At 43.1% G+C, this 27495-nt stretch overlaps 1 protein-coding gene across 1 annotated transcript; it reads left to right on the top strand.

Moving 5' to 3' along the window:
* Positions 1-781: 781 nt before the first annotated feature.
* PARVG (parvin gamma) lies at positions 782-27106 on the top strand. The gene is made up of 13 exons (XM_069806954.1): positions 782-1108; positions 6952-7053; positions 7561-7625; positions 11813-11915; positions 12961-13101; positions 13523-13638; positions 15684-15739; positions 16635-16657; positions 18672-18733; positions 18847-18915; positions 20015-20116; positions 23844-23916; positions 25795-27106. The coding sequence occupies exons 2-13, from the start codon at positions 6975-6977 to the stop codon at positions 25872-25874; spliced, it is 969 nt and encodes a 322-aa protein (XP_069663055.1). The 5' UTR covers positions 782-1108; positions 6952-6974; the 3' UTR covers positions 25875-27106.
* Positions 27107-27495: the final 389 nt, after the last annotated feature.

Below are 27495 nucleotides of genomic sequence, written 5' to 3'. Positions count from 1 at the left end.
CTGTGGCATGCATTTCTGTGTAGGTAAGAAGGTACTCTGCGTCTTTGCTAGTTTGATGTACTGTTGTGCTTGTTATCTGATTAGAAAATACAGTTAAGTTTGCCCTTTGATTAAGGATTTCGGGTTATGTTCTTACTTACTAAGAATTCATGGCAACCGAAAATCTGTTTTCAACCCACTTTCCTTTATCCCATTTAGCTCATGCCAAACTATCCGTTCGTGTCTATGGCGTGGAGTTAAACACAGGAGTCAGTCCCTTAAGAGTGTTAAAACGGACCAGCTTAATTAGTGTGGCTGTCTACTGTCTCATTCGGGGATTTCGTGGAGGACTGTAGAGTTGCTTTTGCTTTCCGGAAGAGTTAACGAATGTAACTGGTACCTGAAGGAAATGTCCAGGGAAAGCGGTTGCGGTAGGGAGCTTTCCCTCTTCAATCAATGATGGAAAAGGGAAAGAAGAGCAGCAGCACTGCCGAGTGGAGATAACTCTTGTCTCGGATGAGCGTTTTGGGCCCTGATGTGGCTAACTAGCTCTCTAAAGACAAATGAGTTAATCTTCTGCCTAGGTTTCACCTTCTACCAGGTACGTAGAGTAGTGCTGATGTGCTTTATCAAATGCTCAAAGGACCATGAGTAAAAGGTGTAATGTAGCATGACGATTTTGTCTGTGGTTGGCTGTTTTTCTTTGCATATAATAATAGAAGTGCACCGTGAGTTGCCCCAGACGCAGACTAGCAAACAGTCACGCCATGCAGTACCGTGGAAGAATGATCATACCTTTCTAATACTTTCTGGTATTTCAGGACTTGTGGGGTTGCATGTTTCCTGCATTTGTATTTCTGTTTATTTTAGTCTCCAGCAGGGACCAAGCACATAGACAATTAAGTTCCGGATATGACTGTGGTTTCGTTTTTAAGAGTAGTCAGTACCGCGCGGCACGACTTCCCGCTCACATACTCTGTGGGCTTTGTGCTGCCCCGCATGGGAGGCTGCAGCTTCGGCGCAGGACGCTCTGAGCCTGGGGGTCACTCCCCTCTCCCCAAAAATTTCATTGCGCCTGCTGTGAGAAGATCTTGGAAGAGCTTCTGGAGAATTACTGAAGGAGAGACAGGTAAGTTTGGGAAAAAGGACTCTTTTGGGAGCTTTTTTTAAAATTTTTTTTTTTTTTTTTTAACTGTAAGACTTTCTGTGTCCACATGTATTCTTCTTGCTAGGATGACATCTCTTCTGATGCTAATGAGCAAAAATGGCTCTTGAAAGGTCTGGTACTAAACAAGGAAGTAAAAGTAAGTTATAAACTGGGCACACAATGCATATTCTCTTTTTTTTTTCTTATTTATTTTTTAATTCTAGTTTTCTGAAGGCAGAAATATTACTATTAACATTCCCACTTGGTTTTTGTTCCCTCCTTTGTGTGATCTGTTTAGACAACTGTTCCTAGGAAATCTGTTTGAGGTAATGCGGAGTAGGGCTTTTGTGTTTTCAAACAGGAAATAAAACAGTTGAAACAATTTGGTAACATCAGTAAGTGCCTTGTGTATATTCTACAGCTAGTTGGTATGCCAGAGACCACTGGTAGCTCGTTAATGCTTTGTATCGTGTATCAGAGATATATGGGAGCCAGACTGTGTGAAGACTTGTGGAGGAAAAGTGAGCTGATATGACCCACTTGGAGAATTAGTTGTTTTACCTGTCCGTAGTTGTGGCATTGCAGTGTTGTGCAGTAGTCTAGCTCTTGGCCTAAGAAAAATTGTTGGCTGCCTCAGCAGGTGACAGATGAGAAATAAAACACTCCTTGACTTTAAAACGGACAAGCCTGTAATATCTATGACGTTGTCTCAGTAACAGAGAATGAAGGATCAAATTGTGCCATTTCGTTTGAATAGTCAATAATTAAACTTCAGTTTTATTTAAAAATGCCATAGTGAAATACCTCTGCAATCAGTATTCAACCTGCTGTCTCCTACAATGATCTCTTCTGCAAGTACTGATAAATAGTGCATGCAAGAGGATGAAGGCTGGAAAAACCAGCATGTCAGTTGCAACTCTGAACGGCAAATTTGAACGATGGGCTGCAGAAGCTGGTTGCAGCAAACATGGAACCTTGCATGCGAGAACCAAATCTTCCATCCCTTCCTATTTCTCATTAAATGGCTAACCGCAAGAAGGAGTCCCAACCCAGTCATGTTCCATTTTAGGTTCTTTCTGCAGTAAGTTATTCTCTGAAAGGCTGCTGTCTAGGATCAAGCCTCACAGAAATGAAACTTGCCACATGAAGGACTGCTCGTGAATGCTAATTATTAGTAATAAGCAATGAGTCTGTTAAATGCTCAGGAACTGCAGTTCTCAGGCTCTGAAATGGCTGTGGGAAATCAATGTAGGTAAATGTGAAGTGAAACACATGGGGGAAAAAAAAATACTAGCTCTCCAGATAAATGATGGGCTCTGAGTGGAGTGTTGCTATTTAGGACTAAGATCTTGGGGATATAATAGATAGTTCCATTAGTGTCAGCTCAATGCTCAGCAGTCATCAAAAAAGCAAATAGTGTTGGGAATGAGGAGGAGAGGAATGAAAAACAACGCAGGGAACAAAGAGAGGTTGCAATGCAGCTCCTTAAATCTGTGCAGGTCTGGTTCCCAGCACTTCAAAAAGGCCGTGATAGCACTGGAGACTGTTCAGAAAAGGGCGACTGGGATGGTCAAAGGTACTACGGAGTGGGTTTCCCTGTGAAGGACGACTAAGATGTAGGCTGTGCTTCCTCAGTTTCGGAAAGAGATGACTGTCGAGGGCTAGGATAGTAGGACAGCAGTAACATGGGGTAGTAACACAGTGACGTGAAGAATGCGAATCCGTTGATCTCCTTTGCACTGTACGTAGTGGGGAGCTTCAGGGGAAGCTGCCAGGTGGCAGATGAGGGCAAGCGGCAGGAGGTGGTGCTTCACGCAAGGTAAGGGCAGCTCTTCAGCTCCTCACTGTCAGTGGTGGGAGATACAGGTATTCAAGGGGTGAATGGGAAGTAAACGTCTTGACAGCTTCTAATTACCAGGACCCCAGTTTTGATTTAGGAAGGCTGAGCTGCAGGCTGTTGGAAGTGTTTTAGGGAAGTATCTGTTAATGCTCGCTCTGCTTATGTTGTTTTTTTTTTTTTCCCTAAGCTTCTGCTTTTGGGTGCTATAAGGCACTTGGACACTAGGCGAGCTAGTCTTACCCAGTATAGCAACTTTAATGCTCAGAGTAGGACACACAGGACTGAGGCCTTAAAGGATATTAACTTACACTATTGCAAATTCTTAATTTCAGGCCCTTTCCTACAGGCTACCAAATTTTAAAGACTGGCTTCTGATATTTGGGTTCCTTGGCCAAACAGAGACCAAAGCTGCGGCAGGCAGTACACGTCACTTTGGTGTGTAAATAGTCAAAGGAAATGTAAGAGATACACAAGTTGAGCGTTGCAGCAAAGCTGAGTTAATGTAAATGGTGGTTTACACAGATGATTGCGGAAGGCTTATGAGCAGAACTTCCCAAGCGATAACAACTGTCAGAAACATAATTAAAAGTTGTCCTTAGGTTGCCCCGTATTAACTTTTCTCTCTCAGTTAATTTCATCTGGGCAGTCTTAATTCAGATAGTTCAGTTGTTTAGGTACTAAATGACTCAATTTCTCCTATCTTATTTTACCAAGCAGCTTTTTAGAGACAGCATTCAGTTTTGCAGCCACCATAATGAAACTAATTCGCTCGTGACCCTTTCCCCTAGTGGCTTGCTGGGAATTTTGTACCTAATTTGTTTTACTAGACTGATGTGCAAAAGCATCCAATTGCTATTTTCTACCAATATTCTTGGCTTGGCAAAATCCATGTTGAAATACGTGTTCATAATGCACTTTGACTGGAGCCTTTAATAAATATGTGAGAGAGATCCTGCAGAGCAGCACCATGGTGTTTGGCATATAAAGCTATCAAGGAGATGAATGTCACCTTGGAGATGTTCTATGGGCACTGTGCAACAGCATTTGCAGCAACTGCCTTGCTCCACTGTGCTTATAGGGCTGGGTCATCATAGCATCTCACTTCAGGCACCAGTGGTAGCAGCTGAGGCTCTCTTTGGTAACAGAATGGAGGTGGTAACTGAAAAATACAAGCCAGGGCTAGACTCTCATTTAAATGCTCTGGATTGCTCTTTAAAGGTGCCACGTCCACTCATTACGTAGGGAGCCTTGATAGACAGGGCTCCTAATATGGGCATCTTGGGTAGACATCTTGTGTGAACCTCTAACATAGGGCATCTCGCTTTCTGCTAAAAAAGAACAAAAAGAGTCAGCCTCCCCTCTCCTACAGCAGCCCTGCAGCACTGAACTTCAGAGAGAAGGGAGAGCATTCCCCATCCACAAACAGGTAGTGCTCCCAATTAGCAAAGCAGCCGTCCGTCCTGGCGGGTACCCTGCGTCCAGCAGCAGCTGGGATTCGATGATTCAGAGGAGTGTAAAAAGTCTTCCTGGTCACCATGTTGTTGTCTCCTCTGCTCTGGCTTTCATAGATTTTAGGACTGTCAGGAAAGGTGGGATCTCTTACTCATGCTAGTACAGATGCTGCCATGACACAAACCGTATGCTGCCATGATTGTCCAGGACGGAGAGCCGTGATCCTTCTGTAGTTCCCTTCACCTCTGCAGGCAACCATTTATTTGAACAGTTGCAGTATATAACTCCGATTTCTTGCACTCAAATCAACATACATTTGGTTTAATAAAGAGCCATCTTCTTGCACGGCTGGATGGCTGGGTGCAAAGTGTTATGGTGAATGGAGTTAAATCCAGTTGGCAGCGAGTCACAAGTGGTGTTCCCCAGGGCTCAGTTTAGGGGCCAGTTCTCTTTAATGTCTTTATTAATGATCTGGATGAGGGGATCGAGTGCACTCTCACTAAGTTTGCACATGACACCGAGCTGGGAGGGAATGTTGATCTACTTGAGAGCAGGAAGGCTCTACAGGGGGATCTGGACAGGCTGGATCGATGGGCCAAGGCCAACTGTATGAGGTTCAGCAAGGCTCAGTGCTGGGTCCTGCACTTGGGACACAACAACCCCACGCAACGCTACAGGCTTGGGGAAGAGTGGCTGGAAAGCTGCCCGGCGGAAAAGGACCTGGGTGTGCTGGTTGACAGCCGGCTGGATATGAGCCCGCAGTGTTTCCAGGTGGCCAAGGCAGCCAACGGCATCCTGGCCTGTATCAGAAATAGTGTGGCCAGCAGGAGCAGGGAGGTGGTTGTTCCCCTGTACTCGGCACTGGTGAGGCTGCACCTCGAGTCCGGTGTTCAGTTTTGGGCCCCTCACCACAAGAAAGACATGGAGGTGCTGGAGCGTGTCCAGAGGAGGGCAATGAAGCTGGTGAAGCATCTAGAGCACAAGTCTTATGAGGAGCAGCTGAGGGAACTGGGGTGGTTTAGTCTGGATAAAAGGAGGCTCAGGGGAGACCTGATCGCTCTCTACAACTACCTGAAGGGAGGTTGTAGTGAGGTGGGTGTCAGTCGCTTTTCCCAAGTAACAAGTGATAGGACAAGAGGAAATGGCCTCAAGTTGCGCCAGGGGAGGTTTATATAGGACATTAGGAAAAATTTCTTCACTGAAAGGGTTATCAAGCATTGGAACAGGCTGCCCAGGGAAGTGGTTGAGTCACCATCCCTGGAGGTATTTAAAAGACGTGTGGATGTGGCACTTGGGGACATGGTTTAGTGGCGGACTTGGCAGTGCTAGGTGTACGGTTGGACTTGATGATCTTAAGGGTCTTTTCCAACCTAAATGATTTTATGATTCTACAATAAAGTTTGTAAGAGAGACTATTCAGATTCTACTGTCTGTAACTTTTTATTGAGTTTTAGTCTTTGCCAAGCTAAAGCATCCTAGTTTTTTTGTGGACTTGACTGAAAAACCTTTACGCAAACATTAAGATTGCAAAAGCAAGCACTTAAAACTGGATGTTTCCTACTATGTAAGCTACCTGTAGAGCCCGGCTGTTATCTTTTGTGTTGTCTGCGTAGGCAGCATTACATACCCATGGTTAAAAAATCGGACTCGTCTCCACTTGCACTGTGGTTTGAGTCACAGCTTCTAGAAGAGCCAGCTTCTTATTCGTAGATAGTTGCTGGTGACAGAGATGAACTTCAGCTGGTGTTTGGTAGGACAGCACGTATAGATGGCTGTGCAGCCTCTCCACCCAACTCCGACAACCCCATGCCTTTCTCTGACTTCTGCTGTCCTCCAACATGACTCTTAGCTGTTTTGGAAAACCTTGCCCATGGTTTTCTGTTTGTTGGCAAGGTATTTTCACCACTGTGTTGTTTATTGTCATTCTGCTTTCATTTGAGGACATCTGGGTTGGGAAGGAAAGTCGTTTTCCAGTCTGTGTTTAAAAAAGTCTTTGAGAAGCCATGCAACTTAATCTAACAGGGAGATGGGATTGTCTACTCAGAAGCCTGTCATTGTTTCCCCACAGCTCTACCAGCTGGTCTAATAAAGGAAACTGCTCATATTTATAAGCTTGCCTCTGTAACTTAACTACTGTATTCTTGATTTAATACTTCTTAGGTATTGGTCATTTTTATAGCAGATATCCATTGACACCTAGGAACTGAAAACTTTTTCATTTCAGTTGAAATAGGATTTTACTAATCTAATTCAGGTGAAACCGAATTAGATGGAATTAAGGAAAGTTTTAGTGCTTCGGGGCTTTTTTCCTACATTTTGATGATTAATAGAAAAAGGGAAGTTCTTTCCAACTTCTTTTTCTTTACACACATTTAAATAGATTTTCAGATTTTTTTTAAAAAGCAATCCACCAGTCATGACATAGTAACTAAAAAAATCCTCTTCAGTTTGTTTGTTTGTTTTCTTCTTAGCACTAATTTTGATCTTTACATGCCTTTTCTCATGTTCCTTTTCCTCCCGTATTTTTTACCAGTTTACCAGGAGTGAGAAAAGACAATGGATCCAGACTTTTTAAATGTGTTTACACAGCCTGCTGGACTTAATCAATTCCTAGCTGAAAATGTCATAGCTCAAGGTATGTACTTTATGAACGAGGACAGAAAAGGTCCAAAGAATGACCTGAAGAACCAAACAGAAAATGTGCACTACAAATGGATCACATATTTTTCAGCAGTGGTCCCATGGTTTTATCAGCAGTGAGTAAGCTCTGTACATGTAAGTTGGGTGCAGACCCTCTAGAGGCAGATCATGAAGAAGCAACACAAATTCTAACTGGTTCTGTAAATGAAATTTAAATTTCACACGTAAGGATCTGACCAAGTTTGTTTTCCTCTTTCCAGGATTGTCCGTCTAGAGTTTACTGGTTTCACTTACATTGAAGCATAATTTCCAACAGCAGTCTTAATAGTCTGTTATACCATTTTCTTGCTCATAAGGAATCAGTTAAAATAAAAAATGACAGTGTTTCTACATATGGCAGTTAGTGACACTGGGTAATATTAAACTGATAGCAGATTTTACAGCAAACTTGCATTAGTCATATCTGATCATTGTAATGGATCTTGTTTGCTTCCTTTCATAGGTGAGAAGAAGAAAATCATAAAACCGACCTCAAGCAACAATCCCAAATTGGAAGAATTAAAACTGGTACCATTTCTTTTACTATATTGTTTAACCCTCACCTCAAGTTGTTTTAACCTGTTGTGTTAATGCTCAGCCCTGTAAATTACCCAGCACTTTGGCCGCAGTCCCCCACTCTCTGTGGATGGGGAGGAGCTGTGCTTTTGGCACTTGGGCTCCACACAAGTAAACCAGAGCTTTTGCTTAAGCGCAGCAGCAGGACGGCTGGGGCCAAATAAGACCAAGCTTCAAATGCCTGCATCACCCAAGAGTGGTCACTGTCCTGTGTAAAGGGGAGTGTAGATTTAAAAACTGAGTTTCTTCTTATATGATACCTCTCCTAACTTGGGAAGTGTGGATGAGCCACACCAGAAGTACCCAGTTGCTACTTCATTGTAATGACAGTGTAAAATAGCAATAGAATCCAGCTGGAACAGTGGACCGTGACCAAAAGCAAACCCACGTCAGCATTTGCTGTGACTAAAGAGAGATGTTCAGGTACGTGCAAGTTTGCTGCCCTCATCCCATGATAACAAGTTTTAGGACTGCTGTGCTGATTTGCAACAGTCTTCTCTCTTGTCTTCTACCTCCGGCGGCAGCTGGTTCGGCTGCGATGCAGCCTGACGATAGCAGAGAGCAGAGGGAGAAGGGATGAAGGGTAGGCAAGTCACGCAGAATTCAGGAGAAAAGCTTCCAAGTTGTTGTATGGTACATTATATGCTTCAGGTAACTGTGAAAGATTAATCCTATTTCATGGGAAAGTACTTTATTTCCAAGTAATTTTCAAAATCTCTCCTGTGCATTCAATCACAGTGTTTAATGGTGCAGCCCAGGGGAAGGCTAGCATACTGAAATGTCCTGGAAGAAAAGTAGCATGTCTCTTATGAGACCAGCACTTCTTACATTATGGAGACACTAAAATTGTTATAAATATTATGAAAACCGGCTTAGGCTACGTGCTGATGTGTGTATTATATGGCATTCATAAATCCATCAATACATATGTTTCTATATTACGTTTTCTTAAACCTTCATGCACATTTGATCAAAAAGATTTAGGTTTTGTGTCAGGCTTTCACAATGTTTTTATAAAAAAGAGAAAATCTGAAAGGTGGTGCTGCAAAATGCAATTATGTTGCCTACAGAGGCACTGAATTTGTTCTTTCCAAACTGCCAAAAATGAAGAGCTTTGCTCAGTTTATGAAGATTTCTGTGAGCTTCAGTGCTTAATCCATTTCCCATCAGAGACTCCTGAAACAATGTCCTTTACCGTCTAATTTCTTTTCTTTGGATGATGAGGAGGTGGAAATTGGGTCCCAAGGGAGGCAGTCGTCTGGGTGCCCATGGGTGCCACTGATTGCCGCCTTAATCTCAAGAGTTCATGGCTCCTCTAGAGAACAGATTGGGATGGGGTGGGGATGGGACAGGAAGGTCTCTTCAAGGGAGGAATAAGGGAAGCAAAGAAACTTGCCTGGGAGAAAGACTCTATTCCGCTGCACTTTCATTTTGAGGTGGTTTTGGGGAACTAAGGAATGTGAAATGGCTCTCTATAGCTACTATAAATACCGAACTGCGTGTAAAATAGAAGACGGTTACATCTGAAAGCCAGTAGCAAACTTCTTGAAGTACTCCTTTTCTCCTTTCCCTATTTACTCATTTTTAGACACAACGCTCTGCTCCGCAGCCGAGCGGGGCCCCAGCAGCTGGTCTGAGCAGAGGTGTGTGAGCTGCAGGCGGGGGATGTGGCTGTTGAGAGCCGAGATAGCACATGAGGGATCTTATAGATCTGTACTCAGCGGTACGTTCTGCTTTTCTGACTTCCATCTGGTTGTACCGCTGTGTTTGGGGTTCCGCTCTATCCCTCACACATCTAAAGCATTGCCAGGTCTTAACCTGCAAGCATTAGCTGAGGAGAACAGCTTTCTGCTCTAGAAAATTCTTTTTACTTCTTAGCTGAGGAAGTATATTACAAACACTTTGACAGCTTCTCAGTTCAGACAAGTGCCAGCGCCAGGCATTTTTGTTTCTTGTGTGGTTTCAAGCATCTTGGTGATATTTCTTTTTTTTCAAACTTCGTTTTACATTTTTGTTAATGTTGGCTAACTTACAGGGATCTGCTCTGAATTTTCTCCTCTGCTTACAGCGAGTGAGAAGGATATTATCCAGACAACAAACTCCAGACACTCACTTGTAGCAATAATAGCAATACAAGCAATACGCATCCCTCTTTCGAGAGGTTCTTGTTAACAGCCAGCTGGGGCTTCTGCTTTGCAGTTCTGCTTCAGCAGGTCATCTTCCCTTTCTATCCACATATGTGGATAAAACACGTGCTTGGGGAAGTGCTGAGGGGCTCCTTTGGTCTCCTGTGTAGGAGCACAGTGCTGAAGGAATGGGCTGCAGGGCCAAGGGATGTAACTGGGAACGTGGTTCCTTTCCAGTTGTAGCCAGCCCTTGGCTTCCTGAGCAGCTTCCCCTTGCAAACGCAGGAAGGATATTGGAAAGGGCGATGGGAGGTATATTGGGTTTGTGTGGCAAGATTTTGGTAGTGGGAGGGTTACAGGGGTAGCTTCTGTGAGAAGCTGCTGGAAGCTTCCCCTGTGTCCGACAGAGCCGATACCAGCCAGCTCTAAGATGGACCCGCCGCCGGCCGAGGCCGATCCCATCAGCGATAGTGGTAGCGCCTCTGTGATAACATATTTAAGAAGGAAAAAAGTTGCAGGAGGCACAGAAAAGGCAGCCGGAGAGAGGAGTGAGAATATGCGAGAGAAACAACCCTGCAGACCCCCAGGTCAGTGAAGAAGGAGGGGGAGGAGATGCTCCAGGCACCGGAGCAGAGATTCCCCTGCAGCCTGTGGTGATGAAGACCACGGTGAGGCAGGCTGTCCCCCTGCAGTCCAGGGAGGTCCACGGTGGAGCAGATCTCCACCTGCAGCCCGGGGAGGACCCCACGCCGGAGCAGGTGGGTTCCCGAAGGAGGCTGTGACCCCGTGGGAAGCCCGCGCTGGAGCAGGCTCCTGGCAGGACCCGTGGATCTGTGGAGAGAGGAGCCCACGGAGCAGGTTTTCTGGCAGGACTTGTGACCCCGTGGGGGACCCATGCTGGAGCAGTGTGCTCCTGAAGGACTGCACGCCGTGGAAAGGACCCACGCTGGAGCAGTTTGTGAAGAACTGCAGCCCATGGGAAGGACCCACGTTGGAGAAGTTTGTGGAGGACTGTCTCCTGTGGGAGGGACCCCACGCTGGAGCAGGGGAAGAGTGTGAGGAGTCCTGCCCTGAGGAGGAAGGAGCGGCAGAGATAATGTGTGATGAATTGACTATAAACCCCATACCCCGTCCCCCTGCACTGCTAGGGGGGATAGGTAGAGAATCCGGGAATGAAGTTGTGCCTGGGAAGAAGGGAGGGGTGGAGGGAAGGTGTTCTGAGATTTGGTTTTATTTCGCCTTACCCTACTCTGGTTGATTGGTAATAAATTGAGTTAATTTTCCCCAAGTTGAGTCTGTTTTGCCCGTGACAGTAATTGGTGAGTGATCTCTCCTGTCCTTATCTCGACCCACAAGTCCTTTGTTATATTTTCTCTTCCCTGTCCAGCTGAGGGCAGGGGGGGAGTGACAGAACAGCTTTGGTGGGCATCTGGCGTCCAGCCAGGGTCAACCCGCCACAGGAGGACTGCTACACAAGATAGCAAAATAAACAAAATGCTTTTTTTCCCCCTGAAAAGGTATTTGGAGAGCGATTAGTATAAAATTGCAGAAAGAAAAAGAAAACACAAATAGGAAAGGGAGGAGTGCTAGTAACATGAATGACTATAAGGAACAAGCAACAGAATGACTGCAGCCTCTTTTCTAACGAACTTTTGTCTGACAGTTGAATTTGTGTGAATTCTGTGATGTCTAATGAAGTCAGGAGTTGGGAAGTGTACTCTGTAGCCTTTTCTGTGATGGAAGTGGGAATGGGGTCTGTCTCTCCACCTGTATAATTATTTCTACAAAATTCATAGGAATATAACTTGTGAGATGTCTATTTCGCTTGAAAATTAGGGAGAACTGATACTTAACTTCTCTTTAAAAAACAACCACAAAGGACAAAGGAAGTGGAGGTTGAAAGCAAACCAAGATAAGGGACTAAAGAGAAAGGTGAAACACAATATAGCACTGAGTGCTATACTGTCTAAACAACAAGAATGTAATTGCCAGCTGCTTTGTTTTCCTCCACAGTTATTGATTGACTGGATTAACACAACTCTGAAAGAGGAACACATAGTAGTTAAAAGTCTGGAAGAAGATCTGTATGATGGGCTGGTACTTCATCATCTTTTGGGTAAGCTGCTGCTTTGAGTTTAGCTCACAAACACATCATGGAGGAACTTCCAGATCGGAGAATAAACCTCACAAATTGCAGTAGCAGTGATCTGCTGGAGTCTTGCTTCTCGCTAACGGAGAAGGTACTGCACTGTGAACCATCTGTGATAACTGCAATTCTGAACAAATGCATGATGATCTGCTATTGTTTTTATATAATTATTTTTCTTTTAAGAAAGTCTTTTTACCTGCTAGTTAGCATAATAAAAAGGTTAACTCTGAAGTGTGAAATTACAGTGCCTCTGAAGGGAAGGAAGGCTTTATAAGCCAGGAGCTTATGAAGCAGCATATAGTGGAATCAGCACTATAATTTATATGTTTCCCTGCTTTTAAAAAAAAATTAAAAAGTTCTAGGTCTAAAGCACTGGGCTGGAACTGGAACTGATGAAAATCTAAGAGGCTTTCTATACTACGAAGTACTTGTATAAAGATGTGACCTCTTGGAACAGCCTGTTGGTCTATTTCTATTTCTCCATCTCTCCTGTCCCTACTTCATTTTTCTTTCCCCTGTCACTCTTTTTGGGAATGTCTTTCAAATCTTGTCTCCTTTTCACCAAGGCTGAGGGAAGCAGCATGAGCAGGATTGGCTCATTTTCATAGTTTACTTGCCTAAGCAATGAGCTGGGATTTCTTCTTACATATAATGTAAGTTGATAATGCCTTTGTACACTATCTACAGGAAAGATTCACTCATTGGATTCCCGTAGCTTCCACTAGCAAAAGAGGAACATGGAGTGTTAGGATGGGGGATGATGCAGCAAGGAATGACTTGAGTCCTCTCCCTTTTGCAGAGCTTCACTGATTTTACTGAGGCTTTCAGACAGTGCGGGAGTTTAACAAGGCATACAGCTGTGGGATGTGGGTCTGTGGAAGCTATTAAGTGGTATCAAATATTTAAAACAAGACTTTGTGTGCTTTGCTGTCATTTTACGTTTCTGATTTATTTTTTTCCTATGATGGTGTTAAAATACATCCTTCTCCTTCATATGGGCTCTCTGTCACAGAAAACCTAGGATCTCTCAAGTTGGATGTTGACAAGATTGCATTAACAGAAAAAAAGCAGCGACAGAAACTCTCTGTGATTCTGGAAGCTGTGGCTAAGTGTTTGCAACTGGAAGAAAGTCAGCTGAAATGGAGTGTGGAATGTAGGTGCAGAAGTGAAATTGGAGAAAATCATCCATCACAGGGCTTCCTCTGCTATAAGGCTGCTTTGAGGCAAAGGGGTGCCAGAACAGTAATTAAACAACCTGTTTTCAATTATCAGTTGAATCAGAAGTGAGACAGCAATACCTAACTGTGACTGGGTCATGCAAGCTGCATCCTCTGGGTGTGTGGCTTGTGGACCACTTAACAGCCCCCAGCATCTGTGAGTATGTCTCACAAAAAGGACTTTCAAGGTGTGGTATTGCTGAATTGTGATATTATATAAACCCCAATCTGATGTCCTACATGTGTTATGGCCCTCCATGACTTTGGGATCCTCTACACAGGGAGAATTCATGACATTTTAATGAGGTTTACTTGTTTTGCATACTAAACGTTGTTTTCTTTCTTTATGCGGAATAGCTATCTTGGCAAAGGACTTACTGAGCACACTGCATCTTCTGGTTGCAATAGCAAAGCACTTCAAACCCAACCTGGCCATGCCTCCAAATGTTCAAGTGGAAACAATCACCATTGAGGTAATTATAGTTTCAGTATTTGTTACAGTAGATCCTAGAGACCTTTCACAAGACTAATTTGCTTAGAATTAGGGAGAAATGTGTGTACAACTGTGAAAGAGATACTTGTATTTTCTGTGAACTGGGCCTTTTAATTTCTGAGTTTGCTGGACTAGACCATCATTTTGTTCTCAGTTCAGATGTTGTATCTTTAAAAGGGTAGAAACACTATGCTGTTTTTTCTCCTTGATCAAAAAAAAGGAATCGTCCAAACTGACAACAGCTATTAATCTCTGTAAAGAAGAAGAAATTCTGCTGTTACTATCTCTAAGTGTTTTAGAATAGAGGCCTGCACGCATAAATTGTGACGCTGGTTCAATGCTGAGGATTTATTTCTTTAGGGGAAGGGATTTTCTACTCCCCTTCCACTGGGGTCGCGTTTTGTAATTTTTCTCTACAAGCTGAGATCTACATGCTTTCTTTCTCTATTTGTTTCTTAAAGTCAGCGCTGGGACTTCAGGAGAACATCAATTATCCCGCAATTTGGGATATGGTTGCAAAAATTAGCACCGCTGTGTTACAGTTTTAACAGAGGGTTTGCGATTCAGTGGTGTTGGGAGCCCAGCACACGGTCTGTGTGGTATGACCTAGTGCTCTTCCCTCTTTGGAGGATGGTAACTGGAACTGAAGCGAAGCATGCCCTCGAGCTACGTCTGTCACTTTAGGAGGTTTAAAAGTGTCCTGGAGGCACAGCTTCTTCTGGGGCTTGGTTCTGCAAAGGTAGCCGTTGTGGCCCCGTCGCAGCTGAATGCTTCGATGGAGGAGTGGTCTCTCTGGTATCTAATGGGAGTCCAAACTGTGTGTTGCTGCCCACGCTCCTGTCGTGCAGGTCTGATCAGTGACAACCCAGACTCTGAGGAGAGCGGCCCTCCATCTAGTGCCTAATGGGGCTGCGAGCACCTCAGCCGCGCAGAAATCGGGAGGGGTTATCTGCGAAACTGCAGCATCGGAAAGGGCCGTTCACCCTGGGAGAGAGAGGAGAGGGAATGGAGATAGTGGGGTTGTGGTGGGGAGCTGATTCCGCGCGGGAGAAATCAATGCCCCTGATGGGAACAGTAATCATTAGGTCAAAAGTGAGGAAAGCCCACGAAGGCACAGCTCAGAAGAGGGCTCAAGGGCAGGAAAGGGGAAACGTTGGGGAGGCCCAAAGGAGACCAGAGAAGGCCTGGCGCTTCCACGACACATGCTGCAGGAAGGACCTGCCTTTGCCCCAGTGGGGCTGGCTGTGCTCTTCTTCAGCGATGAGTTGACCCAAAGGAGTTGACTCAGTATGTGAACGGGCCGTGCTTTTCACTGCCTAAAAGGGGAGAGCGGCAAACACCAAAGACTTTTCTGTCATAGGAGATGTTTGCCAGGTGCCTGAATAAAGCAGCAGGCATGCCCGTCGTCTCCTATCTCTTCAGACTGTCAGTTGGGTGGAAGCACTGTTCTTTTGATGTTTTGTGGAGGACTAAGCTTTATATAGAGGAACAAGGATACAAGGACATAAGCAAAGATCCCAGGTGGCTTCAGAAATAGTAAGAATTGCCAACCTAAATCTAAGCAACCCACCAAACCTAAGTCCTCTGCAGGGGGGATTCATCAATGGGTGGCAGGCCATGGCGTGAGGTTATTATAAGGCAGCAGTAACCACCTCCAGTGCCGTAAAACTGAAGAGTCCTTAATGCAGTGAAGTGCACAAGGAAATTGTTGCCTGCCCAAAGCAGCTCAATGCATTCATCAAGTCTCGGGTGAACATGCCAGCCTTTGAACTTCACCAGCGGAGGGACCACGTGCTTCTCCTTTGGCTTCCTCTGATGGGGAAGTAGGTAACTTCTGGCTGAAGAGCGAAGAGAGCAGAAGGGAGCAGCAACCTCTCAAAGTGCCTGTACTAATTGCACTGGACTTCTTGAATAGATACCCTCTGGTAATCATTTAAGGCAGCAAACAGGTCATGAAAGCCTCATTAATGCTTATGGATTTTTTGTGTGTAACAAAACCAAAAATATTTATTGTCCTTTCAACAGAACACCTCCAGAGGATTAAAGACGGCAAATGCGGTGGAATATATCACAGAAAACAAGTAAGAGGGGATATATCTGGTTTTTACACTGTCAATCAGAAAGGAAATATTGTGGGTGTTTTCCCCCTTAGAAATATAGCTGGGATCATGATGATGACAAAGAGTGTAAACCCAGGCATGCATATGCATGCGAACTGTTTCTCTGATTTCTTTCCTTTTTTTTTTTTTTCCTCTTCAGATTTGGTATTGTGGTATAATACCTTTCTTTACTCTTTATGTAAACTTCACTAAAATAATGAGTATGACCATTTCTGAGGCTTAGTGTTTGTCATTGCCATGGAATATAATAACAAATATAATAACAGAAATTGAGTACTGTAAATCTGCCTGTCCCAGACTAAACTGGAAATTTCCTAAAGCCACAGTGGTTTAAATCTACTTTGAATTTATTGCTATTGTGTCATTAAATAAAGGGAAAAGAATCGGTTCTAATTTCACTGTGAAAGAAAGGTTTGAGCTTGCTGAGTTTGTGAGGTACTGTCATTATTAAAGGAGTTAAGTAGTAGGATACCTTTTATATATGCAGAAAATGTGGACATCATTCCAAGAACTAGAAACAGGTTTTCCTACTATCATCTTTTATATGCTAGAACATCTTCAAACTCTAATATCATGAGCAGCTTATTGGAAGAGGATATTATGGATTGTGCTTATAAAATAAATGTTCATTAGTCTGCGGGACAGTTAAAATCTCATATACTTCCAAGACCCTATACAGATATATAGTGTACTTATAAACGTCTGTTGGAAAGTCACTCTGACGTAGAGTTAATGGTGCTTTGTACTCTATCTCCTGCTTTACAAGACAGCTGATGGCCCAGATAAGCTTTTCTTGTGAATAACATTAGTTCTGCTGAATGCTTTTTCTAATTCTTGCTTTTTATTGCACTTTCAGGGAGAATTTAGAAGCGCAGTCAAGTAAGTACTGGCATTGCCAACTTCAGTGTTTCACTATTATGTGCTATTATACACCACATTCTGATCCGTTTTTACCACTTGATAAAATTGGTATGCTCCCACTAGAGTTAGTGGAGATTCATGGATTTCTCCTAGTGTTTTTCTCCAAATGTCTTCTGTTAATGTCTGTTTGTATCAGTTGGAAGTTGATACATAGTTTGGAAATCAGGTGGTCACTTTGCCCGTGGACTTACAGGCAACAGATGGGAGGTGAGACAAGAAATGATAGAGTGGGTTGATAACCCAACAGAGAAGACCTGGCTGAGGGACGACGCATGTCTTGGATTTACGTATTGACCTCATTCACTGTTGGAACTATTTATGAGCATAACGACTTGAGAATTGTGCTTCTTGTTGCTACCAGTTTCAACGTAGTTTCCTTTCTGGGGTTTGCAAACGAGATTTTGAAATCTATTGGTGCTTGGCTGTGGATGGCAACTTAGTAAAACTAACGTCCCCCAAGATTTTACCCTTAGGGTTTTGAGGGCTGTGAAACACCTGAGGTGAAAAATGTCCACATGTGCAGAGCCTGCAGAAGGTCTGGGCACTGCTCAGGCTTCAGTGTGAGCTGCTCTTCCTTGCTCCAAAGGAGCACGTTGCATCCCCAATGAATCAATGCAACCATTTTAATTCTCTGCTCTGCCCTTTATGCTAGCATTTTCACCCTTTGCAGAGGTGCAAACTATATCATTTAATACATATTTATCACTTATTCCACTGAGTGGCCTCTAGTGTGGGCTGAAATTGTTAAAAAACAAAACAAAACAAGACAGACAAACAAACAAACCCCAAACCAACCCCCAAACCCAACCCTGTAATTAGGTGTTTCTTCCAGTGGGCTGATTCTGCTGGAAAGAGAAATCTGCATTTCACTCTTCAAAATGCTTTCTCTGTCTATTTTTAACACAGCTTGCTTAACAAAGAGAGAAATCCCGAAGCATGGCTCCAGAAGAGGGCTCTCTAGTTTGTGAGACCGTTGCAGGTTTCAGACTGTGGCTCAGTGATTTGTTTGACGGATTCACCTGTTCCCTGACACTGCTCCTGCAGCAACCCCCTAGCAGGGAGGATGGAGAAGCCTGAGGAAACCCTTTCACAGTGGAGGATTCTCTGTTGCTGGCTTTTGGGAGGAATTTTCCTTAAACAGAGCTGCCTTTGCTTTCCTGCACTGTAGAAACTGGTTCTCCATTTTCTGCTGCCAGAGTGCCCTTGATTGTTAAGGGTGTTTCAAATGGTTTGTTCATGCTTGAACCAGAGCCGTCTTGCGGCTGGGTGACCGTGAGGAGCTGTATCCTGCTCTCGTCAAACCTGGGCTGAAAATGGAGGTGAGGGTGGGCGTTCACAAGGACTTCGATGAATCTTATTTCCTTGGAAATCTTTAAATTTGTGCTAGTTCTCTGGTGCAGATTTGCTAGCACCGGCTCAGTGCCTGCCTTTAAACTGGATGGCAGCACTGGTCATTTTTGAGGTCTGTGAATTTTCAGAGGAAAGGCAGCGTCTCCAAACCCAGTATCTAGTTTGTGTTTTTTTGAAGGAAGGGGGCTGTTTTTCTGCAAGTTTGATGTAACTGGTATTAATGTTGGGGGAGAGCAGTAAAATGTATAGCTCTTCTTCTCTGCTTACAATATTTTATCCCAGAGGTTCAGGGTTGAAAAAAAGATAACTGAAAAGAGATAAACTGTAGACATGCGAAACTTAGCCATTGCTCACACTGGTGAGCACAAATCTTGAGAACCTCTGCAGGCGAAAATCACAGAGCTGAATGAAGTAAATTGTTTTCTCTGATGTAGTCAGGCTGAAGGGAAGCCTGTCACCCCATCCTCTGATAAATAGAAAAGCAGGATTTTTTCCTGTCTCCTTGTGACTTTTTTCCTCCTTGGCTTATAAGGTATGAACACCTTTCTCCTCCTGGAGCCGCTTTAAACCTCTGATCTGACAGTTATTCCAAATAACAACAATTAATTTTGTTTTGATACAGAAGATGATGCCTTTGATGAATTATTTAGCCGTGCTCCAGATAAACTGGATGCTGTAAAAAAGGTGATTTACTTTTTTAATAGACATCAAAATTTGTAAGGTAAAGCATAATTCATGACTTCACTGAAAAAAATTCTCTTTTCTTCCACCCTCTCCTCCCCTTCTGTTTTCTTTAGGTATTTTTGCAATTTGTCAACCAGCATGTTGGAAAATTGGGATTAAATGTGAAAGACTTCGAATCTCAGGTACCCTGCTCTAAGCTGCATGTTAACCATGTTTTTTCAGCCATTTGAGCGTTTCCTCTCACCATTAGGATTCCTCCTTTTTGTTCTAGTAATTTGAAATTTGGCAACGTAACAATTATTTCTAGCTTCAGGTTGAGAAACCGGGCTTCAGTTTCTGAAGTTTCTGAAGCTAATAAGTAATGAAAAAATACAGCTTTGTATTGAATCCTGCCCTCATAATGCTACAGGGAGTAATTTTCGGAGTCTGCCCAACTCTTGTGGATGCTCTTTCTGTCAGGATGGAAATAAGGGTATTCTGAAAATTAAACCGAAAGCCAAGCTGATTGCTGGTGCTTAGTGATTTTTAATGCTTCACGTTAGGAAGGCCTGATTTTCATTACATTTCGAAGTCCCACCCTCTGAACATTGACCTTCCCTAGAGCCCATGAATTAGCAGAAGAAGCGCTCATTAGGCACCTCGGGATCACCTCCCTGGGCACCGGCTGGTGTGGAGCTGGGGGGCTCCAGCACCCTCCCGCGCCTCTCCAGGGAGCCAGCGAGGGATGAGCAACGAGCCCGGGGACGTCCCTCCCGGCTTTCTCATTCCCTGCTTCTGCAGCCACCCACGCAGAACACAGCCCGCAGCTCTTGCGTCGCTCCAGGCGTTCAAAACCTTGGTGCAGTGGCGGTCCCTGCGATGTATGTCGCGCAGACGAAAAGCAGAGCTGTGCTCTGGTGCTCTTCTGGGTTTTCCTGGTGGGCAACTGTGAGAAAGGAAGCTTTGCAAGCGTTTTCTCGTAAATCTCGGGCGCTGGGCACAGTTTTCTTTTATTTATAGTTGTGCGTTTGTCGCTTGTGGTCGTCTGAAGTCTCTTCGCATCTGGAATAGTTTGTTTTAATAGCTGTCCTCTTACAAGGTCGTATTTTCACTATTATGAACTTGGGAGCCTTATGTAACTAAATACGAAGTTCACTGTAGAAGAGGTTGAGGGAGCTGAGTCATTAGGCTGTCTGCTTGCCAGAGTACCATTTAAATTCCTTTATCGCTAGAAAGGCATTTATCGGAGTAATTTACTAAAAGCCAGCATAATAAATAATACTCAGATCATTCTTCATCTAGCTTGCAGATGGAGTTATCTTACTGCTGTTAATTGGACAACTGGAGGGTTACTTTCTGAATTTAAGGGATTTCTTCCTGACTCCAGCCAGCACCACAGAGATGGTAGGTTGTTATTTAATTACTTAGAGCTTGAGGCTTCAAACATCTTGTGTATTTAATGCTTCCACGTCAGTGAAGAGCTTTGCCTCTTGCTTTAACTGCTGCTGCATATGAAGTCATATGCATGCACAGTGTTTGCAGGAGAGTGGTTTGGGACAGTACAAATGCACGTACTCAACGCTGTTAAAATACCCTGGAACAGGTCGGTGCCTTCTTCAAAATTAATTATTATGTTATGGGAGGCAAGCTATTGTTGCTTGCATTTATTTGGCAGATACATGCTTCTGAAGCCTTCCGGTAAAATCCAGTCTCTGTGTGGTGAGGAATTGGTATGCTATCTCCCTACAAGTCTGTCCTGCAAACAGCATTTTAAAGTGGATGACACCTTTTACATAGCAGAACTGGATCCCTATAGGTTTCCTTACACTGTCCTAAAAATATACCTTAATCAAGACATGACCAGAAGATTTTGAAGGCCCCCTTTGTGCTTAGGAACCTCTTGAGAATTTACATCTTTTCCTCCCCCAAGGCTGGGAGCTGTAACCTACCCAGCCAGACTTGCTCGACACCTTTTTCAACCTCTACCAGGCAGATTTCATCAGTGCTTTAGAAGAAGGAGGTGGCATCAGCCAGAAGGTAGTGCGTGCAGGGCTGCTGGTGTAAACGCCTCCTCCACAGACCTAGGATGCTGAGATATTTTGAGATATTTGAGATATTTTCAAATTGGCTCTGGTGTGGGTAGGGATTTTTCATTTTGGGTCACTGAAGAGCTCTGAAAAGCTTGAAACGGTAGCTGTTTTTCCTGGGTTACATTCAGTTAGATCTTTGAAGGTGAAACGTGTCAGATCCTTTTTGCTTGATTGCTGCCTGAGAAGGAAATCTCTCCTCTGGCGTGGTTTGCGTTACAGCTTCCCCAGACAAATGAGGCCGTCGTCCGATTCCTGACCTCACCACAGTTCATCTCCCCAGGCAATATTTATTTGTAATGAAAATTCTCAGAGGTCTTGTATTAATTAATAACTGTTCCTGTGGAGCTTTCCATCAAAATATTTAAAAGCACGATTGTCTGAAACCTAGGTTTAAATTTTGTCAAAAATTCATTGCTGACTGTTGATGACTGTTTAAGGTATTAGGAAAATTCAGATTTTTTTGATCCAAGATGATTGAGAATGGGGAAAATATATTTTGAAGGGTTGAATCAAACAAAATCAAAGCATTTCCTTGCAGTTGTTTTTCTTCCCTTTCTCCTCCTCCACTCAGTTTTCAAAATTGTTTGCTCCGATCCATTGACTTGGAAATAAATTTTTAGTATTTCCATTAACTTTTTTCAGAGGAAGTCACTGAATTTTTTTTAATTTAAAATTTCATAGATAACCTTTTTCTTTTTGGATCAGCCCTATTCAAGCCTCACAGATCCCTTTCAAAAACAAGATACCCCTACATTTCAGGTACAAATCAGAGCTCAGACTTTCTAGATTTTACCCTGCACGTGCTGGTCACTGGCCTCAGAGAAGAATGTAATGGGGTTGGGTACTGGTTCATTACAATTCTCTACATTCTAGTAATTTCATTTTAGCAAAGTTACTTGCAAGTACTGGACTTACCGTTGAACAGTTTGCCAAAGTGGTATTTACCATTTGTTTCTCCTCTGGTGTTCATTACAAGATGAAAAGTGGGATGACAATATAACTAAAAATATTGAGGGACCATAGTTCAACTGTCATTTGTACATAAAATACGTCTTTCAATTCCCCTGTGCTTTCTAACTCCCTGTCATTTTAGACGTTAATTGGTACAGTAAGGTATGAAAATGTAACCTTTGCTGAGATTTAAAACACATCATTTATGTTATAAAAATGGTGACAACTGCAGGCACCATTATGATCGGTGCGGTGGATCAACTTTCATTCAAGCTGAAAGCTTGTGGTTCAAAGCTGGTACGTACACTTCGTGAATCGCAAGGAGGGGAAATTGGGATGGAAACAGTGATACTGAGGAGAAAATAGAAACAAGAAATAGGGAGGGCAGGAACCCGTGTTAGAGGGACGGGAGGGGTGAGGAAAGCAGGAGCAGAAATTTGGGAGGTGACCCACCTACAGGTGTAAGAAGACAACACTCCATGTGGGTAGGTTTGTTGCAGGTTTTTTGGGTGTTTATTACCAAAAAATGAGGTTTACAAGTAACTGTAAAGAAAGTCCAGCTCTGGGTGTTCATGTGTATAGAAAGATGTGTATTCTGAGACAAAGAATATAATCACAAAATAGGTCAGGCTGAAATTAGGGGTGAACTTTGTGCAGTCAGGAGATGAAGAAGATGATGAAGGAGGGCCCCTGTGCTTATCAAAATTGGGTGAACTTGGTACTTTTGCCAAAACAGGGCCAGAGCTGAAACACCCCACATGTCCTGACCTTTGTCCGGTTATAAATCCTGGAGAATTGTCCAGGTCTTTTGAGTGTGGAAGCACAGCTGGATGAAACAACTTATTTTTCTAGGTTGCCTTTCTTTGGTAATGATCAGTATTTCCGTCTGAAGATTTGTTTTGAAATCTGCATGTTATTGTTCCTTGCAAATCTCATACACATTACAGAGAGGGAGATGTGCCCCTTTTACCTATGCTGGTTCATTAAGGAACATTTGATTTATTCATTCCAGTCAGAAAATTGTTTAGATCTGTATGAGCTTAAGCTCTCCTGGCTGCTGACTGTCAGAGGAAGAAAACAAGCCCGAATCCAAACTGTCAGTCTCAGTTACTTGTAAACCAGAGAACCAGGTAAAACATAAATCTATTGCTTCACTTCAGAGCACACGTTTTTTGCTTGGCTTATGCGTGGGGGGCCCCTGTGCTTATTGTCAGAAGATAATAGGGAACAGCATGGCAGCAGTTCTGATGTGCCTCCCAGAAGGATAAATTGCTCAGTAGCCTAAGGAATGTGCGAAGAGACAATTTGAAGTTCGTTCAGATCTTGTTACTTCATTGGAGGAAGGGAGCTTGCTAATTACCAGCCAAGTAAACAACTGCCCTTAAGCTGTTAAAAGCTAGTAATGGGATGTTATATTACTTTAAAAAATCATTCATGACTACTGTATATGCATGTGGTGCTGCTTTTATACAGGGGAGAGGAAAAACCAGTAAGGAGAAAACAGAAAAAACCCCACCCTTCATTCATAGACATGTGCTTAATTTCTCATGAGTAATATTAAGGATATCACCACTACTGTTATTGTGTATAGACATCGTTATATGTTAAAGCATAAACTTCTAGCTCACAAATATAGCTGATTAGAAGATTTCCAATCTTTGTAACTCTGAATGACATAGAGAGACCTTTTTCCTTACGTATTTTTATTTGTTCCAAATGTGGTAAGCATATGGGCATTGTTAAAAAAAATGGAAATAAACTTCATGCATCTACTAGATCCAGCGTGTTTTCCCCTTGGAAACATCCATTAACACAAAACTTTCACATGCAAGGCCTGTCTTTAAATAAATGGATTCTTCTACCTCATGGGATATGTTTTGTTGGAGATGGATTTTACATCTAATTTTATATGATAATTGGTAGAAATTCTGAAGAGCACTCCATCAAAACGAAGGAGATGACTATGAGTACATATTTATGAATCAGTATCTTCAGCTACTAGAGAAATACTTATTAAAACCTCCTGGCCACTGTACCGTTGGGTGGAAAATATTTTCTGTTCTATTGATATCTCTCTGTCTCATCAACAGCTTCACAATGTTAACCTTGCATTGGACTTGCTGGCAGATGGAGGTCTCCTGAATTTTTCTGTGAACTCTGAAGGTGAGTCATGACATGCATACTTGTCTGGAATAGAACTGCTAATATCCTGGCTTAGCAAAAGTTAGGGTCCTTGAAGAAAGTAAGTTCTGCAGTGCGACACTGACACATTTCGTTATATGGCTGCCCCATAGCTCCTCATTCAGAATGAATAGCAATGAAGCTGAGAATTGTTTTGAACAATCTTTATTACTATATTAAAAATGTTGGATTGTTACAAGTTTAGTAACTTTACACTAAACTTAAACTGTTTAGTAAGTCAGTATTTGTTAAAGATTTAAAACAGTGGCAGCTCTGAGGGAAACTACAGCAGCTGAGCTGGAGGGAAAGCTTTTTTCCTATCTCATAACAAGTTTTAGTGCGTTAAAAACAAGCTTGTTTCATGTGGAAAGATACCATGCAGAATATGTCCTGAAAATCAGAAACACTGACTGCTCTATTCAAGCCCAGAAGAGCTGGTGGGTCAGTCTGCTGGATGTGAAGTTAATAGGTTTTAAGTTGCTGTTCTGCCTGGTTCAGACCTGGGAGCTGAATCTTGACCTCCTACATCCAAGTGAATGCTTTCATCACTGAGTCAATGTACACGCATGTTCCCCTCTCTTGCCCCACCACAAAAAAAAAAAAAAAATTTCCTTTGGATGAGTCCAATTTTACAATTAAAAACTGCTCCACAGAAAAATTTTTTGACCAGCTCCTGGTGGGATGAGGGATGTGGCTACATTAATGAACGGTGCTGTGACTGCTTAGCCTGACCTCTTGCACATCAAAAGCTTGTTGTTGAATAAGGAAATCAAATCTTTATTAAAAATACAAAGCATTCTCTCTTCCCCTGTTAGTTATTCATAAGCAAGTGGTTGCATGTGTTTAGTACGTAACCCATGGAATCATGGAGACAGAAGGATACAATTTAGGACTTTTCTTTGTTTTTATTTTGTTTTCCTTTTCCACTACTGCTTTGATGGTGTTGGGAGTTTGCATGACAGGCATGCATGAATTGTGGGCTTTTGCCATGCTGCATAGAGCTGGGAGTTTGGAAAGCTATTTATGTTAACTTTGAAAAGAGTACTCTGCGTGGGCTCAGGTCTCCGTGCTGAGATTCACCTTTTGTAGGAAAGGAGTTAAACCCATGCTTGCTTTCCTTCCCTCTGGCTATTCTGTACTGCCTCAAATACAGAGTTGATCAATATAAGAAATACTGGTGCCAACATCTGCAGGTCCTTTAGCTTCACTGGGAAAATCCTCAGCTAGTGATTGAATTTAGTATGATTTAGGGGTACTTATTACAGCTACACTATTTAGACTGTTCAAGGATCTCATTTACTAGTGTTTTCATTGTTAGTCTTTCTCATGGTGATTTACAGCACTGTAAGAAGAACAGTAAACCCTCTAAATCAGTTAGCCTCTTCCATTGCAATTATTAAATACAAGTGCAGTTTGTTTAGCCAAGAACACGGAAGCTGAAAACTAAATGAAAAAAAAAGAAAACAGCCAACAGCAGCAAAACACAATGGAATCATTACAACCAAAAAATAGTGTCAGGTAATTCTCAACATGATTCCTGCCATAGGAGAATCAGAAAAAACTAAAGCTGTAAAGTCCTATTAAATTATCTACTCTGTTGTCTGCTAGTGAAGAATTGTTTCTTACTATGCATTATTTATCCTGTCTTCCAGCAAGGTAGTGCAGTGAAGGTCCCTTTTCCTTAAGTTCATTTAATAAATAAATAATTTGCTAGCTCTGTAGTTCCTGTATTGCTTCTTGTTGCAATTAGATTGTCTAAGTTCACGTTATAACTGGGGAAAGGTGGAGGATTGTCTTTGGCAGTTGCAGTCTCTTGCTAATACTTCCCGTCTGGTTTTGTGGTTTCTTGTGTATCCACAGATATTGTGAATGGAGATATGAAGACTATAATGCGGATTCTGTATTGTTTGTATTCCAAATACAAGACCAAAGAAACATGAAGAGCAAGGCCAAGAGCTCAAGAGCTTGGGCTTTTTTTTTTTCTGCCTGTCCGTCCCGTGTCCCCCCCCCGCCCCCAGTGTGTCAGGGTCTGATTTTTGGATTCCCAGCTCTGTTCGCCACTGTTTGTGTGCATGCACTTGTGTTCGGCACTTGCTGTATTAACATTGTATATGCAAGTATGTATTCATGCAAGGTTGCACGTACACCACCTGAATAATTGTAAGCATGTGTGTGTCCACGGCCCGTGTACTGTGTAATTCTGTGGCTGTAGCTCTTGCTCCAGCCCTGTCTCTTGTTCTCTCTTAGCCGTCCTAATGATGCAAAGAAGTGCAACGTGTGTTTATTCTGGACTGTGGATTCTTTGCTTCTGGAGATGATTTTGGAAGCTGTTATTGCAGCCTCCCAACTTCTCTGCTTCTGATTCATTCTGAAAACTAGAGGTGAAAGACCCACCACGGCATCTCTGGGAAGATTGCAGACACACTCGAAGCTCAAGTTCAAAACCTTCTTTACGCAGGTGGCCAGCTGTTGTCACACAAGAGGATGTGGATTGGGCGCCAAATGAATAGGTAGCTGAAATGAAATCTGAACTTATCAAGTGTTTGATAAAAATTTCACCATTTGCCTGCTCGAATATGGAAAAGGGACCCAGAATAACATGCTGGCATCAGACTGTGCAGGGACAGAGGCATCTCCTGCCCAGCTGTGGAAAGTTGCCCTTATTTCCTTGCTAAGCTAATGCCAAACTGTGGCCGGCTCCAGCCTGCTGCAGCCCTAATGTAATGTCTGACTAGCGGGGACGCCGATTCCTGTGTAAAGCAGGTTATAGGAGTGACTAGGACAACCACGCTTTCTCTCTGGTAAGAGGTGGATACGTGCTGGCTTCCTCTGCAGCTGGTAGAAGTAGAGGCCATCATGGGTGGGAGTAGCGAAACTCTGAGCTTCTGCCACTTCTGACGGGATACTCGTGCTGTGGGGACTCTCAAACTCCTCCGAGACTCTCTGAGGTGAATTTGTCCGGTGACCGTCCCCAGGCATCCCAGCAGCTCCCTCTGGGTGCCCGGGAGGCTAGCCGCAATTTATGTTAGCTGTCACCCTCGGTCTTTCTCAGGGGTTTTAAATCAGAACTCCTTCAAATCCTCCCTAAACTCCCTTGACCTTAAAATTATGTCATATTTGTGTTGCATAAGCTTGAGATCTAATTAATAAAAAAAAAGATGTTTTGATATTATTTTGGCTTCCATCTAAACTGATTTAATTTCCTGTCGTCAGTGACTCTGACATTTGATCTCTGATCTGATCCTCCATCTGTGTGTTAATGGGAAACCAAAACTCGCCTAGCGTGAGTGCTGACATTTACAGATGAGAATTTGTTGTGTCTAGTTCTGGATCACACAGCCTAAGAAAGATCCTTAGATAGCAATGCTGATAAGTCTTCGAGTTCTGCCTTTGAAAATGGTAATACTGCACAGCTGCTGGAGGAAAGAGTTCTGCAAACTGCCCTGAGCCTAATCCTTTTTGCACCAATGATTACCTTGTTGTGTTTTTACAGAGAAAAAATCCAATGTGGTGCCAAGGAGCTACAAGATCGACTTGCTTCCCTGGCAAATTAGTTGCGTG

This window comes from Haliaeetus albicilla, chromosome 19 (assembly GCF_947461875.1).
Source record: "Haliaeetus albicilla chromosome 19, bHalAlb1.1, whole genome shotgun sequence".
NCBI classification, from domain to species: Eukaryota; Metazoa; Chordata; class Aves; order Accipitriformes; family Accipitridae; genus Haliaeetus; species Haliaeetus albicilla.
Note: the sequence above shows the minus strand (reverse complement) of the source record. Positions and strands in the feature narration are given on the sequence as shown.